General features: G+C 38.7%; 1 protein-coding gene across 9 annotated transcripts in view; it reads right to left on the bottom strand.

The window, feature by feature from the left end:
* Window positions 1-16,347, bottom strand: part of ARHGAP5 (Rho GTPase activating protein 5) — an 81,145-nt gene extending 64,798 nt beyond the window's left edge. For 8 of the 9 annotated variants that reach the window (XR_010601076.1, XR_010601075.1, XR_006176151.2 and 5 more), the window contains exons 1-3: window positions 15,961-16,347; window positions 10,276-10,385; window positions 2,413-6,312 (exon numbers count right to left, since the gene is read on the bottom strand). Coding sequence is in view for 5 of the 9 variants with exons in the window: in XM_005285315.5 (XP_005285372.2) it covers window positions 2,413-6,138 (3,726 nt within the window). In the remaining 4 variants the exon portion in view is untranslated. The remainder of the gene's footprint in view (window positions 1-2,412; window positions 6,313-10,275; window positions 10,386-15,960) is intronic. The other variant, XM_042857479.2, reaches the window with a different exon arrangement.
* Window positions 16,348-16,656: the final 309 nt, after the last annotated feature.

The following is a 16,656-nucleotide window of genomic DNA, read 5'->3' as shown; positions in this document are numbered from 1 at the left end:
AGTTCTAGGTGCAACAGTAATGAGACTCTGCAGGGGGGTTCAGGTGAAGATGATTGGGGATCAGCAGGGGGGTCAGTGTGAGGGGCGGGAGCTCAGCACAGGGGCCTGGGTGTGCAGGACTCAGTGGTGGATCCAGATACTGGAGGAGTGGGGCTCAGTGGGGTAGGGATCCAGGTGCGGGTGGCTCATTGTGGTGGTCCAGGGGGAATGGGGCACATCAAGGGGGTTCTGAGAGCAGGGGGGTTCAGCTCAGTGGGAGGGACTGGATATGAGGGGATCTGGATACACGGGGTTAAGGAGATGAGGGACCAGCTCCCTGTACAGGGATCCCTCCTCCTGCAGCTGAGGAGCCATGGGTGCAAGAAGTGGGGGGAGGGGGAGGGCGGGCAGAGGGCAGGAAGTTTGCAAAGATTCCTCCCCAGCCTAGCTGGGACTAGCAGCTACCCGTGCAGGGTAGGAACCACCAGCCGGATCTTCCCCAGTCCTACCCCCTGCCTCACAGTGATTTTACTTCTCTGCCGGCTGCCCTGGGCACCCAAAACATACAGCTGGGGAGGGTTGCATAACTGCTCTTGTGGCTTCCCTTTGCTTCCCTGTCAGAAAGTCATTTTTCTGCAGGGAAGCAAAGAAATCTGCACATGTGCAGTGATGCAGAATTCCCCCAGGAGTCATGACATCTAAGAGGTGTAGGAAAAGAAGAAAGGACTACACCCTTCCAAACTGAACTTCCATTCTGCCAGAGAATCCTCTTGCACTTAGATCAGTGGCTCTCAAACTTTTGTATTTGTGACCCCTTTCACACAGCAACCCCCCTAATAAATTAAAAACACTTTTTTAAATTTAGCACTATTATAAATGCTGGAGGTGAAGTGGGGTTTGGGGTGGAGGCTGACAGCTCATGACTCCCCACGTAATAACCTCATGACCCCTACCCCCAGTTTGAAAACCCCTGACTTTGATGATCCTGCTGGAGGTATATATGCCAGCTTCAGAGCAACTTTGTGCCAGTAACGCAGTACAGCAAAGGACATTTTCAACTCTACACAGCAAGACTGTTTGCACCCAAAGTAATAGACACCCCTCAATTAGGTTTATTACAAAATTATTTAAAAGTTACTAAACTTCGTTAAAAAGCATAACTTCCAAGTGAGTGTTTTTGTAACAACTTTGTCGAAGATATTTCATGAACATGAAGGTTTCGTTCATGTTAGTTTGGGAGCCTCAAGAAATTGGCAGTGACTTCATATTGAATACTATATTTCAGAAAGTACCGTATATACTCGATCATAAGCCGGTTCGTTTATAAGCTGACCCCCCACCCCCACCCACCCAAGATGGATAAGTAAAAATGGAAATTGTTTATAACCCGTTCATAAGCCGACCCTATAATTCAGGGATCAGCAAACTTTGGCTCCCGGGCCATCAGGATAAGCTGCTGGTGGGCCGAGATGGTTTATTTACCTCGAGCGTCCGCAGGCACGGAGGTAAACCTAAGTAAACAAAGTGTCCCGGCGCACCAGCTGCTTACCCTGACGGGTTGAGACAGCAACTGGTGGGGAAATTTTGGGGGCGGGGGGGGAGGGGTTGAGAAGCTGGGAGTCAGGGGTGTAACCCGTGACCACCCCCCACATGACCCCACCCCTAGCCCGGAACCCCCACACTCTCCCCATCCCATCCCATCCCTTCCCACCTTATCTGGGGAGGGCCTGGGAAGGATGTCTCTGACCTGGCCGCAGCATGTTCCAGCAGACTGGGCCAGGTGGCACGGTTGCAGCATGCTCCGGGGGCATGGCCGCAGCCTGCTCTGGGGGGCGGGGCCGAGCGGCAGGGCTGCAGCTGCTTTGGAAGCTGTGGGAGAACAGCGTGGCGAGAAGCGGAGAGACTCAGGCCCCGCCTCTTCCCTTCTGGCTGTGCTGCCTCTCCTTGCTCCCTCTGTTGGGGGGAGGGGCTGTGTCCCAGCTCTCCCTCACTATACCCGTTCATAAGCCGACCCCCTTCTCTGGTGCTTCCCTTTTTTACTAAAAAAAATTCAGCTTATGAATGAGTATATACAGTAGTCCATTTATAAAATGCGGATTGTGAAGGTGAACCTGTCTAGAACTTTGTAAACAACTGATTCATAAGGGAAAAAAACCCAGCTCATTCCCTCATATTAAACTGGCTGTGCAGTGCTAACAAGATTAAAATATGTAAAAACTTGCACAAAAGAAAACAAATACAAGTATGAATATACACAAAGAGCAGATCTATTCATAAATAAAGTGCCACTTTCTAATCACAGAAATTAATGTTAATGCTTTGTAAGTTAGGACAGCCAAACAACAGTTTAAAAAATTAAAAAATAAAAAGGGAGTCTTAGCTTAACGGAACTCATCTATACACCATTTAACAAAATGGATTGAACTAACTTACCTTCTTATCTTCTTTTACTTTGTGAGTTTTCTTCTTCATTTTTTTGTCATCTAACTCTTGATCTGAAGTGATAGCGGGGTTATCAATGCCACCTTTCCAGGTTTCAACTGGAGACAGAAGTGGATCTTCTTCACTTCCACGATGTCTTCCTTTTCTTTTTGTTTTCGATGTGGTAAAAGGCTCATCATCACTTGCATCTGAATGTGTTCTCCTGTAGTAAGATTTTGCTTTGCTAAATAGTGTCTTGGATTTATATTTGTATTTTGATGGCCTTCTTTCCCCATGACTCTTTGATATTCTATCAGAAAATCCATTTTCTTCATCTCCTGGGGCATTTATAACAAATGAGTTTCGAATTTTAATAATACGATTCTGACTATCATCTGGAACTGCATAGATCTCATCAGTGAAACCTCTGTGTTTAAAAATAGTGTCAATAGGTTCTGCATAATTATCGGATTGGTCTGAATCTTCTGGTGGTGCCAAAGGCACTCGAGAGGATTGTTTCCTTGGGTTTTTACCAATGCCAGCCTCAATTGTTTTTAGAAGGTTTGGATCCAGTTTTTTCACATTTCCCTTAGGTACAAGCGGCTTGGGTTTTATAGGAGGAGGTACTTTGTGGTTGCGCTCATGGTCATGACAGTTGAGTGGTGTGCTATGAACAGGATACTCATTTCCTTCCATGTCTAATCGATTTTTTGAACGATCACTAGGTGTCGGGAGCAATTGCACATCATCTCCAATTGGGCTGTAGGGAGGCGGTGCTTCTGTATCATCTTCTGAATCCGGGTAGTAATTATATGCAAGAGAATTTCCTCTGGGAGACTGCAGGAAAACATCTTCACTTGTATGTGTTGATTCTCTGGTGCTATCAGACATATAGGAATTTTCAATCATGTTTTTCTTCTCTAATACATCACTGAAGAACAATGTGAAAACCTCAGTCTGACGATGATACTGAGATAAAGAATATAAAGCTGTAAATTTAGCAGTAATCTCTGTTGCTATATGTTCTCCTTCAGTCATTAATTCCTTGATAGCTTCATTCTCAAAAAAATCTGCCTGACTATCAGTTACAGCCACCAACTGGACAGGAATAGTGTCCTGTACTTCTGAAAGAAAGGCCCGAAGCATTCCCATGGATGCCTTCCTTTTAGCAGAATAAACTAGTATATACCCATGAACTAGTTCATCTTTCCTTACACCAATTGAAGAATGGTATGATAATATTGTTATCTGTATTCGCCTCCTTTTTTCACCTATAATTTTATCAAGCATTAATGAGTTATTCTGGCCAGCCTGAGCAGCACTACAGGAGTGAGAGTCAAGGAAGGGTGAAAGAATAAGATCCACACTAAATGGATCTCCACACATGGCACACATCACAATTCTCAAGTCAGCTTCTGACAGATCTTTAATGGTGGGAACTGGACTTACAACATCCAAATTGTGTTTAACTGCTTCTAGCACTCCCCTTAGAGCTTGCTTTATTTGAGCTTCATTAAATTTACGTGGATATGTACCAGCAGGCACATCTACAAAAGGACACTGCAACTTATTGGCTAATTGCTGACCTTGGTGTCTCAGAATAGGTAGGTTTTTGCTAATGCTGTCTCTCTGATTAGCCAATATTAATGTAAATGGAAGACTAGCCATATACTTGTCTCTCCTTATCTGAGATGCTTCAGCCCTTATTTTTCCAATGCATTCTCCAATAAAATTGAGGGATTCAATAGAGTTAAACACACAGAAAAATCCATGTGGTTTAAAGGCAGAGGTCCATAACTGACTTAAAAGGTAAGGTGACTTTGCATCAACTGGCCTAAGATCTAGTTCATATATTTTTCCATCTAAGGCATATTCATCATCAGTGGATTGTGTCCGAATCTCATTTGCCAACTCTTGCGCAAGACCATCTTTACCCAAAATGAAAAGATTAACTTTATCAATATTGGCTCTATCATGGTACAAATTTAAGCGACCATGGTCAAGCTGCAAAAGACTATTGGCAAGTAACTGCTCTACTTTAATGTCCATGCAATTTTGGCCACTGAGACAAGTTTCTTTAGTAGGATGATAAACAAATCCTATGTGTTTAAGAAGAAGAGATTCTCTATCAGGTGCAAGTTTCTGTAAAGCTTTGTATCTAGGCTCTTCACTCAGAACTGCATGAATTTCACTCATTTTATCTGAACTGGGTGTTGCATTAAGATCTAGGTCATAGAACAGTTCCGAATGTTCAAAAAGCATTTCCTGAAACTCCTCTTTGGCTTTTTCAACTATTTCCCTCTGATGCCTACTATATACTTCTTTACTGTCCGCATCAGTGATATATTTGAATGCTTCATCCTCCATTACAAAGCACATAACTTCTTCCCATGGCTGCCCAGGTGAAATGAACTGTATTTTCTCAAGAGTTTTTTTGAACTTCTCCTTCATTTCAACCCTCCTCTTCTCAGATATAAGATGCTGTACATGGTTTTGATAGACTTTTTCAGCTTCTAATGTACTTAGAAGGTCAAATGGTATCCTCCTATCATTCACTTTGTCTATATGGTCAGTTTCATCCCACGGTGTTTTCTCTAACACAATAAAACAAAGTTGGAAGTCTGGTCTTTTCTCCATTAACTTCAGGGCTTCTGACCAGTTCAGGTGTTCAATCTCATCAAGGTTTGACAGCAATGTGTTAAAAGCTCTTGGTAGTGTATTAATATATTCTTCTCTTCTTTTTCTTATATGTTCCTGTTTAAGCTGCTCTATGTGTTTTGAAAATGTATTTTTGGCCTTTTTTGTTCCTTCCAAATGTATGTACTCCTCATAATCAGGATGATTTTTCAGTTTATTACTAACAATTTTCCAAGTTGCATGATAGTCTCTCACAGTTTGCACAAGTTTTTCAAATTTATCTGTTGCAGTAACAACAAGTTGTCTCTGTGTCTTATAGGCATCCAAATATGGAATTATTTTAGGTTTGCCACGAGTTTTATCCATCATTTGTACCAGTGCAGTAAAACATGTCTCAACGTTGATATTGAATCTTGCTGATGTTTCCACTACCACAAGGTTCTTTTTATTTGAAACAAATGCCTGCACCTCTCGTAGATAATGATCCACACATTCATCACATTTAGTTGCTGCTATTATTATAGGTTTTTTAGATTTTGAGAGCTGGATATAGAGATTATTCACAAATTTAAGTTGATCATCGAATTTTCTATTGCATCCTTGGCTAACATCAATGCATAATAAAAAGCCATCTATGTTCAGTTTCCCTTCAGGCATTTGTTTTTGCTCAAAGTCTTGCTCCAAGCCTAGCTGATCTGTGCAAATGTACATTAATTTTTCTGCTGACTGCAATTTGGAGGCAGCTGCCCGTTTTATATATGGTTGTAAATTCGTACTCCGATGAGGCAAGAAAGTCTGATCATCAATGAACTCAGTCTGTTCAATTACATGAATTTTGCATTCTATTCCGTCCTCACTGCTTTGTGTTACGTCACCCCAGTACAAAAAATGATCATTATTAACAACTCGTCCTCCAAAGTCAATTGTGCTAAGCACAGAGGTATGCTCAGGATAATATTCATCTGCTTTCGAACGCACAAACCTATTGCACAAACATGACTTTCCAACTCCACAATTACCTTTGTCTTTTTCAGTTCCAGATAGTCCAACCACACTAACAGCATAGGATGGGGGACGAGGCTCTTTGTTTTTAGCCATCATAACTTTCTTCTCGTCCTTCTGCACTCATCAAGATAACTGAATGTGGTTTTCATTCTGAAGAAAACTCTTCAAATTAAAATTGTATATCCTCGTCTCCAGGATTAATTTTCAGTTTTTCTTGTTTCCTCCATCACCATGAGAGCTTACATATTCAGGATTAGGTGAATCATCATCCTATAAGAGAAAAAAGTCATTTTTTAAAATGTTGACTATGATTTCATTTAATATTTCAGATACAAAATCAATAAGCAAAAGTGAATCTATTTCCATTTTAACTTATAAATATCATATTACAAATGCCCTTTTCAAGTTAGGAGGAAATTTTATAAATACTTTAAATTAAAACATTTGTAGTTCAGACTTCTCCCTTTTATATTATTTAAAGCACCAAAATTTAAACTTGTGTCTGAAAAAATTTCAACTACTGTGTTGTTAAATTAACACTTTAAACTACTCTAAAAGGTGAGAGAAAAATAAAATCTGTTGTTTTTTTTCCAGGTTGTTGGCTCTGTACATTTGGCAGCACTTTACACATAATCAGTGTTCCATTGTTTCCCTTGTTTGTTTTGGTCTTTCACATACCACAAGGCAACTAAAAAAAAGAACACCGAATTCTCACCTAGATAAAAACAATACAAAATATATTATCTATGGAACTGATGCTGTACACACTTATGCATCTCTCTAATCATGTGAGTAGTTCAACTGAAGTTAATGGGACTATTCATATGAATAAAGTTACACGGATGGGTTTGGGTCTTATGTTTGTAAAATCCAAGTCCTACTAAACGTAGCAGGAATCTGCATGATATTCCTTGAATACTTATTTCAGTAAAGAAATGCTTAAAAACAGAGTATAAAAACAAAAACTTGGTAGAGTAACTCAGGAGCATACACACAACCCAAAAACTAATATTTGCTTTTTTTTTTTTTTTTTTTAATGGACTAGATTTCATAGTTGACAGCAACCCATTTAAGCAAAACAAGTCACTAACAAAGCATAGAAGAAAACAAAATGTTAACATCCAGAATGGGCAATTACAAAGTAACCTTAATACTGAAATACACACAATCGCAAATTTTTTAATTGGTACCACTCACATTGCTTCCAAGAAAAATAAAGTTTTAGAATTTGTTGTAAACAAAATTTTTTTTTAAACAAACACCAAATATAATGGAATTACTCCAGGTTCACAGTGGTGTCCCTGAAACAATAATATGGCACAAAGACTACCACTAACTTTTAGCTTTCTTAACAGATCATCTATTTAATTTAGAAACTATGAAATTATGGGGAGAGGGGGAAGAGGGGAGTACATTTTGATAGGTAGTCTATTCTAGTTATGATCTGTTTTGACAGACTTCTGGGAAGACAAGAAGTACCAGATGACACTGAAGACTTGGTAGGACTACTGCTAGATTAGAGTACCAACCATACATTTGTACAGATGTAATGACTCATAAAATAAACATCCAATTGTGCATCTATAAGCAACCAAAACGCAAAGAAAAAAATTTAGGTGGGTTATATAGACTGAAATTCCAATTTTGTATCTCAATTTTGTAATCAGACAAATTATAAATTTAGTCTTCATTTTTATTATCCCAAGAAATCCATAGACAACAGTGGATATGAATGATGTGATTCCCAGAAAGCTTCTTTAGGGCTTGTTTACACAGGATGTTAATACACTGCACACTAATGTGCTGTAGATTTGCACCGTGGCTTACCACACACTAATGTCTCATATAGACAAGCTCTTAGGTTTGTTTGTTTGTTTTTTAAAAAGGTTGGCATAATATATTTCCAAAACCTGTCAAAGTTTAGGTCAAGACTTTTAAAACTGATAGGCAAATATTAAAATGTATCTACATTTGAAATCCTAAATTAAGATAAGGTAAACAAGAATGTATTGTAAATAGACTAAACTGATGTCAAATATTCAAGAAATTATTTTTCATGGCTTTATCTTGTAAAACAAATGTAACACTTAAACACGGCTTTTCATTTGACATCTACATTAGAAAGAACTAAAACTGAGCTTCAAATTGATCAGAAGCAAAATGCTTACATGTACCATCCGTTGTCATGATACTCACTTAAAATTTAACAGCTTTCACCTACGTTATCTCAGCTATACTGCTATTACTAAAATGGGTAATTTTAAAACCAAATACATTTCATTAAAAACAAGGAATTTAAACTCAGCTTGATTTCTACATCACAGTGAGTATTTTGGTCACAAGAGGCAAAACTACTATTATGCATTTTATTATGCTTGATATTATTTGCCAACAGTCTCAGTCAGAAACATGTTCAAAGAGAATAAAACAATGTAAGATATTGCAAGTTCCTTCTTCCTAGGTTTTTATCCCTGCTCTTACAACCCGGAGAATGCAGGGCTAAAACAAAATGGCTCTCTCAGCAAACCCATTTTAGCAAAAATAAATCCTTTGGGAACATTGTTTATATTACTATAAATAATACTAGGTTTATTTGTTTGTTTCTTAAAGTAAAACACATTATAGTGGCATCATTCACGAGATGACAATTAGACGGTGAGTCAACATTTTCATTATAAACTATTTTCTGTTCATCACAGTCCAGTAAAAATTTGCTGTGAACTTAAAGTTGGAATGTAAAGTCTTGGCCAAGAAGGTCCGATTCGCTGATTTATTTCAAAATACACCATCAATTTGAAATCCAGTTAGTTGAAAAAAAATAGTAAACAGTAATTTCAGGTACTATGACTACAAATTTAAGGTTTTACTTTCACATTCTCCTTTTTGATTTTTAAAAGTTTTATTTTCTTTGTGGCTGTAAGATGGCATAAACAGGACAAAATGAATGGCAATACCAAAGACTGATACCAGCTGCAGACAGAATACTGTCAAATGAGAGGTAAACAAACATCATAGAAAAAAAATCTTCTATGCTTTTGGTTATAACCAACTTGGAGTTACTCATAACTCTAGCATATAAATGTTTTCAGACATAACTGATTTTTCATTTGATGTATCCCCTTTAATATATAAACTGCACACCAATTCTTAAAAGCAGAGGAGAGGAGAAGGAAAGAAATCTGGGTTCAGAAATCAGTATCAACTTTCAAGTTGTACAACTGAGAAGACAGTAAGGAAGTTATTCTAAAAGACTAAACACTTAAGAACAAGAGGAATTAAGAGCAATTTCAACTAGGAATAACAGAATGAAATTAAAGAAAGAAAAACAGTTTTGCTGAGTAGCAGTGAAAAGTTCCTGACAGGTGTATTAGACTGATGAAGATCTTTCATGGAAAGTGGTAGATGTTGCATCAGTTGGAGCATTAACAAGACGGACAAAGGAAAAAATTGAAAGGAGGGTTGGCATTAGCAGGAACATGAACTACATGACCCAGCAGTTCTCTTTCCATCTCATTCATATATAGAGATAGCTATATATAGGTAGATATACAGATATCGAACTAGAAAATCACACACAAATAGACAATGAAATGGCTCTTAAATAAATACATGAGAAAGTAATAAACCTGTTAAAGAAATAAGCTATGAGTAGGCATAACATTACTACTATATTGTTCCCTAAAGGGAAGCAAGATTTTCTTCTAAGTACACCTGTATAACCCTACCTCTAAATGTTCCATGTTTACAAAGTTTTGTAAACTTACAAATGTGCATTTTCTAGAAATTCATGATAAGACATGAGCTTTAAAGTCTTATTCTATTCAACATAAAATAATTACACTGAAGTATCATTAAAGATACAATTAAAAGATGAATTTCTAGACATTTTCCCTAGTGTTTTTGATTGCTGTGAGTTCAGAGCTTTGTTTTGTTTCATTTCTAAAGTCCCCTACCTTCCAAGATTTTGGGGTTACTAAAGGATCACACAATTTCTATGTTTGGGTCCCTAAAAGAAGGGCTTTCTGAATTAAAGCATATTGAAAAAATGCAAGACATCATTGCAAAAAGAGTTGCTTTGAATTGCCTATGTCTTGCCATAGGACTTTGTCTGGACGGGTTTTTAAATTTCAGAATGATGTTGTTATAAAAAAACATAACAATATGTAGCGATCAGTATCCATTCACTTCTATTAATTTTTTAGAACATTATGAAGATCGAAAGCTTAAACTTACCCTGATAGAAGCAAGGTACCAAGCAAGAAGATGGTTAACTTGCAGGGATTTCCCTGCAGTGATGTCACACATTTAAACTATCTCCTTCAATGAGTCCTTCCTTGAGGGATCTGAAAATGAACACATGATCCATTAATACTTTCAAAATTATAAAGGCATAAGAAAACCAGCATTGGGCTAAGGAACAAAACATTTTATTTTGTTCATCAGAAAGATTTACTTTAGTTTAAATCTACAAATACATGTAATTTCAGAGGCAAAATCCAAGTCAGAACTCCATCCTTAACTTATGCTGTTGTGCAAAAATCCTCACCACCATCACATACAGCTGAGATAGAAACTTAGGCCAAGATTTTCTAAATCACTTGTGATTTTGAGAACCCAACTTGACATCGGGTCCTGATTTTTAGATGGTGGATGTGCTCAGTCTTTTCTGAACATCAGGCCCCTTAATGGCGCCTCATTTTGGACATCCAAAATCTGATCCAACCAAAATCACTAGGATGAATTTATTTTTGTAAGTCTGACTCCTTAATATTAAAATATAACATAGGTGAATTACATTTGTTTCTGCATATATGTATCTTAAAAATACTTACAAGAAATATATTTTTAAAATACAGTTATATATAACATTACAAGCTACTGGATAGGTTTGTAATTAGGAAGTTACAGTGGGTTACAACAATTGGAGCAGAAAAATAAAAGCATCGCTATGGCTCAAAATGACAAATCCTCAGCTTTTGGATATAAGTTTTTTGATTTTAGCCCTCCCCAAAAATTGAGTTTATACCAAGGGATGCTGCAATAAAGTAGTAAGAGAGGAAAGGGAATTACACTTTTACGGTGCTGCCCTTTGAAAAAGCACATGAACAAAGGTTCATTTTTTCCTGTCTCTGGTGGTGGTTCAGTTCTTAATTAAATATTAGACTGATTTTATTTTATTTTGGGGGCGGAGGAAGGTGTACAATTAAACCTTGAGTACCGGGAAACATTCACTAGGTTTTAGTGTTCAAGGCTGGGTATGAACTATATTGATGATGCATACACCAGAGCCAATGAACCACCAGTATTCATTTCATTACTTTCAGACATCTCAAGATGTTCCAGGATGTTAGTTACCAAGAGTTACCCTTAGATGTTACTTGTGAGGGCCTTTGTAAAGTGAGTTGGTAGTCTCAGTCCATCGCCTAGTGGACAAGAGTGGACGCACCTCACTTCAAATCAACACTCATGCACATTAAACAAAGCAGTTTAGGAATACTTGCACTGCCTCTGAACATATTTTACTCTTAAGTATCCAAGACTGTCAACTGGACACCTTTCATAAGCATTAATAATTTTAGTAAGAGTGACTATAACCAAACTGAATTATTTATAAAAAGTGATTGAAAATGTGTAAATAACTTTCAAAAATTATTTTAAAGGGTTAAAAACTCACAAACACTAAAGCAAGGAAGAAATCATTCAGGCTATATGTCAGGAAATAAGTGCAACACAGGAATAACTAACAAGAATAAATACGGGAACAAACTACAGGCCTGTCACATCTTACGCTGGGGTTACGTTCCGCAGTCAGCACGTAAAGCAAAAATCGCGTATAGTCAAAATTACATTGAGTGTAATGGCAGGCGGAATCAGCCGCACTACGGGTACAGTATTAAAATTGTTCTTTTTCTCTTTTTTTTTGTTTTGTTTTTGCCGACCGCGTAAAGCTGAAATCGCGCATGTTAAATGCGCGTAAGATGCAACAGACCTGTACCAAGAGAGGGCTTGAGCACTAACACTGCAGGTATTTCAAGATCAGAGAAGACATTAGTTTAAATGGTACAGTAAGTAGTAATGCAAAATAGATGGAGGATGAGACTGGGTGATCCAAATTTTCGTTTGTTTTTCTTTATTATATGAATTCTAAATATATCACATTACATTTTTAAAGAGCAATTAATCCTCATCCCAAAGCTATAAAGAAACTGCTATCCTCATTTTACAAACTGGGACGGCCAGAAAAATTAAGTGCTTTGCCCAAAGTGGAACCAAAAAAAAAAAAAAATACAATGGCAAAACTCGGGTTAAAAGTAAGTGTTCCAAGTTCTCAGTCCCTTTCTCAACCCACTAGATTTTCCATTTTATCTCTGACTGACTAATATTACATTCAGTTTGAAAATCCCCAATTCTCTTTTATGATTTAACATAATCTAAAAATTATTTCCACTTTTAAAAACAAAACACCCCACAGAGCTCTCAGGATGGGATCTTGTATTCCAATTGTTCCAAGAGTAACTATATTTTGACTATTGGTAATTTCACATGCTGCTCACCAACTAAGTTTACCATTTGCTATTTTGAAATTTCTCTCTAAAAATCCTAGGAAGCATTTTTATGACTATTACATTACTGTATTCAGATAAAAAGTTAACTACAAGTAGAGGTTACAATCAGGAACCTCCCACAACATGTGTTTTCTTGAAATCTCAAACAACTGTTTTATGAAGACACATGTTGGCAAACAGTAATGGTTCAAATTACCATCATTATTCAAGTCTGAACTTTTTTTCTCTAAATTAGGCTATTGGTCTTCTACAGAGGATTTTCAAATATCTGAAAGACAACTGTTAAATTTAGATACAATACCATTATTTAAACAGAAGCAAAAAGTAAAACTGTAACACAAAATCAGACTAGGCCTGATCTTGTAGTCATTGTGCAGGAGCAACTCCCACTAAAGATATTCATGCTGTTCAACAAAAGTTTCTCAGTGCAAAGACTGCAGGATCAGGCTCTCCATTTACAGATAACATTATAGTTACTCAAAGACCACAAAAGTGTTGCTGGAAGGAAGATTACCAAGAGGAATTATGGGGAATTCAAGACAGAACCTGCAAGATAATGGGATAAAGGAAGTGATGAAGGGGGGAGAGGGGAAGAAAAAAAGTCGTAAATTAGAGGAAGAAACTGTGAAACTGAACTAAAACCTGTCTGGCATGTGGAAGAAAAGAGAATAAATCCAATCACTAAAAGGATAAAGAAAATAGTGGAGCAGAACTCAGCAACCCATATGTGTTGTGTCATGTAAATCAAATGTCCCTTTTAAGGAGGAATTGTGATATATGGCCTAGGCCACAGTACTAGAAGTCAGGAGATCTGGGTTCTATTTCTAGTTCTGCCACTGACTTGTGTGACCTTGGGCAAATCAAACATCTTTGTCTCAGTTTCCCTCTCTACAAATGTGAGTAAGCATTATTTTCATTTTACAAAGTGTTTAGAGATCTATGCATAAAAAGCACACTCCAAGTAGCAAATATTATTAACTATTATAAAGAGATACTTTAGGCCAAGTTTTACCTTTGAAAACATTTTGCAGATATCTTCCAGTGCTAAAATAATTGCTCACTGCAGTAGTGGTATCAAATTATCTGGGATTTACTCAATGTTTTCTCTAGTAACTGTCCATTTACAGTAGAACATCTCTATGCATGGTGACTAAATTTTGAAGTCACAAATTACTCATTCACTCCAGACATCCACTTAGACAAAACTTTTATTCCTTCAATAAAGGTAAATTCACATATAGAATCAACTCTGGAGGCTGCTTTATAGAAAATTTTTAAAATATCCCAAAGTCTCATCCCAAATAAATGTTTTAAAACTATATGTAAGGCATCCTCCAGGAGTGCCACTATATTTACCTTTAGTTTTACCTCGATTTACTTTTAGTTAAGGAAGTACGCTTGGGGGTCTGATAAGATTGCCGGCATCCTTTAATACCTTTATTAAATGGAATGGAATTATTTTTAGTAGCATTATTAATAAAGATGCTCCGAAAACTTGAATACACTAATATGGTTATGTAAACTTCATAGAGAAAATTTCTGTGAAAATATAGACCTACCGGACAAAGAAAATTTTTTAGCTTTAACCTCAAAAAACAAACTTTGTTTGTTTATACTTGTGCTAACAATAGGATTTTAAGACAATTTGCTCTGAGCATAAAATATTTAATTGGATTATGTTACCCATGCCGCACCTTAGCAAAAATAAAGCCTAACACCACCAAAAGAAGAAACTTGGCTGTAAGTCTTTCATTTTATTGAGTTGTTCACAATTGCACCATTAAACCGATGTACATTCCAATCAAGCTTATAAAAGATATGTTTTAGTAATTTGTATATTCAGTGTTTAGAATGTTATTTTTCCAGATTAAAAGCAACAAGCTAGTGATAATGTAACAAACTCTTAAAGTAGTGTTCTGACATTGTATGATGTACTATATGGCCTCTAAAAATATCACCATTGTATTAACTGCACATTTACTACATTATAGTAAAATTAGTATATTTAAGTTGTAGCATATTACCATAAACAAAAACAATAGTCACAGGGAAAAAATATAAGCCCCCATGTCAAAAATGTACCTGGATGCTCATTTATAAACCTGCCAGTTTTAAATATGCACTATTAATTCTTTTTTTAAAAAGCGTAATTCTGGGATTACAATAACTGTTGTCACAGCTGAAAACAGTTTTCATACCACAGAACCTTATAAGGTAGGACACAGTGACATCAACACAATAGAAAAATACCACCTATTAAACTCCTCATTCATATATGAAATGGGTATACCAGTATCAGTGCTGTAATTCATTTCAATAGTAGTGAAAGCCTTCCAAAGACACACAGTTAAAATGGACGTGCGATTGATCAGCAAATGCAGTGATCCATTTCAGTTTTATTCTGCAGTGCACACTTTTAAAAAAAATTCTGCCAATCTCTACTACCTAAGCAAAAAAAAATTAATCATCTCTGTGAATCTCAACTTAAGGATACACACACACACACCTCTACACTATTTTGTTTTAGATTTAAAATGTTTGACTCCCACTTATTAGGCAAATCCTTAGCACTGAGGATACCAAAAGCCTCATATACAGAGGGGGGCAAAAAAGGGGGGTGGCTTCCCATTTTCTCTGTTACTGATCTTAAAATTTTAAACAGATCCAGTGTCCTCCCTATATCATGCATCTGCAACACCATATTGTTATTTCTATATGTATCTCTGGGGCTTTCCTTGGGTGGAGAAAGTCTAAAGGTTACACCGGTTGAAGAGATATTAAATGCTGTAAATTGCAACATCTCATCCTGGATCCCCTATTTCAAAATCCCACCTGGTGGAAAAATAGAAACGCACACAGATCATTAAGGGAGCGAAGTTTGCTGAGATTTAATTTCAAGGAATTTTTGAGGCGTAGGGGAAGGGGACTAGGGTGGGAGAACTGAGAACAGTTGAAATCCATTAGAGAAGGGAAGGGAAGAGAAGAGAAAGGAAGAATTAGGAGGAAAGAAGGAAGGCGAGAGGACTAGGATAGCTCCCCCCACAACCGTGACCAGCTGGCAGCCTCGTACGGCAAGCTCAGACCCTCCCATTGCTCAGGCCTTGCCCTTCACCTGTCTGGGACCAGGCAGCGCACTCCTCTCCCGCCCTCCCCCGCGCGTAGGTGCCGGGCGGTGCTGGGGCAGCCGGCTCCCCGGTTCCGCCGCTCCCGGCGGGCAGCAGTCCCAGCCCTCCGAACTGGTTACACCCAGCGACGGCAGCAGCTCCCTTTTCTCCGCCGGCCGGCTGGCCGGCCCCGGCCGCCCGGGTGGGGAGCCGGGTGAGATCCCAGGGGAACGGATTCTTTCCCCTACCTCGCGCGGTCGGGATCCGGCTCCTCCGCGGCGGCGGGGGTAGTAGCATTCCCGGGACGGTCTCTCCTCGCCAGCGGCTTCTCCTCCCCGCCGGGCTTCCTAGACTCGCCGGCCCTCAGCGCTCTTGGCCGCCGCGGCCCCGTCCCGCCTCCCCGACGCTCTCGGCTCAGTAATGGCGGCCGCTGAGCCTCCCCGGCTCTCGCTTCGCTGACGGAGTCTCTCTCTCCCCCTAACTTTACCTCAGCAGCTTCCCTGCCGCCGCGCGACTCCGCGCTCCCGAGGCCCGGCCGGCTGCGCGTGCGCGGGAAGAACCTCTTCTGCTCCCGCGAATTCCCTGGGAAGCTGGGCGGAAGCGCGCCTTCCCGCACTCCCAGTGCGCGTAGCCGTACGGGCGCGGGCTGACAAGGCTGATTTATTCCCTCTTGGCTAAATGGCTAGTCCAAGGAACTGGCAGAGTGTGAGACTCCGGTTCTAATCCCACCTCAGGCGGTGATTAAGGGCTACGTGTGCGGCCCTGGACAAGAGACACTTAAGCCAAGCTTTTTGAAAGCAGCTGTCCAAAACATTGGGCAGATGAAGATGGTCTTTTAAAACAGGGGCAACGTAACCTTTACACACACACACACTCCTTCTCCCCTCTATAATGTGGGGTAGTGACACTTGCCTACCTAAGATCATAGTTTGCAAAATTTAATT

Source organism: Chrysemys picta, chromosome 4 (assembly GCF_011386835.1).
Source record: "Chrysemys picta bellii isolate R12L10 chromosome 4, ASM1138683v2, whole genome shotgun sequence".
NCBI classification, from domain to species: domain Eukaryota; kingdom Metazoa; phylum Chordata; order Testudines; family Emydidae; genus Chrysemys; species Chrysemys picta.
The sequence above is the reverse complement of the archived record's forward strand: the minus strand, read 5'-3'. Positions and strand labels throughout refer to the sequence as shown.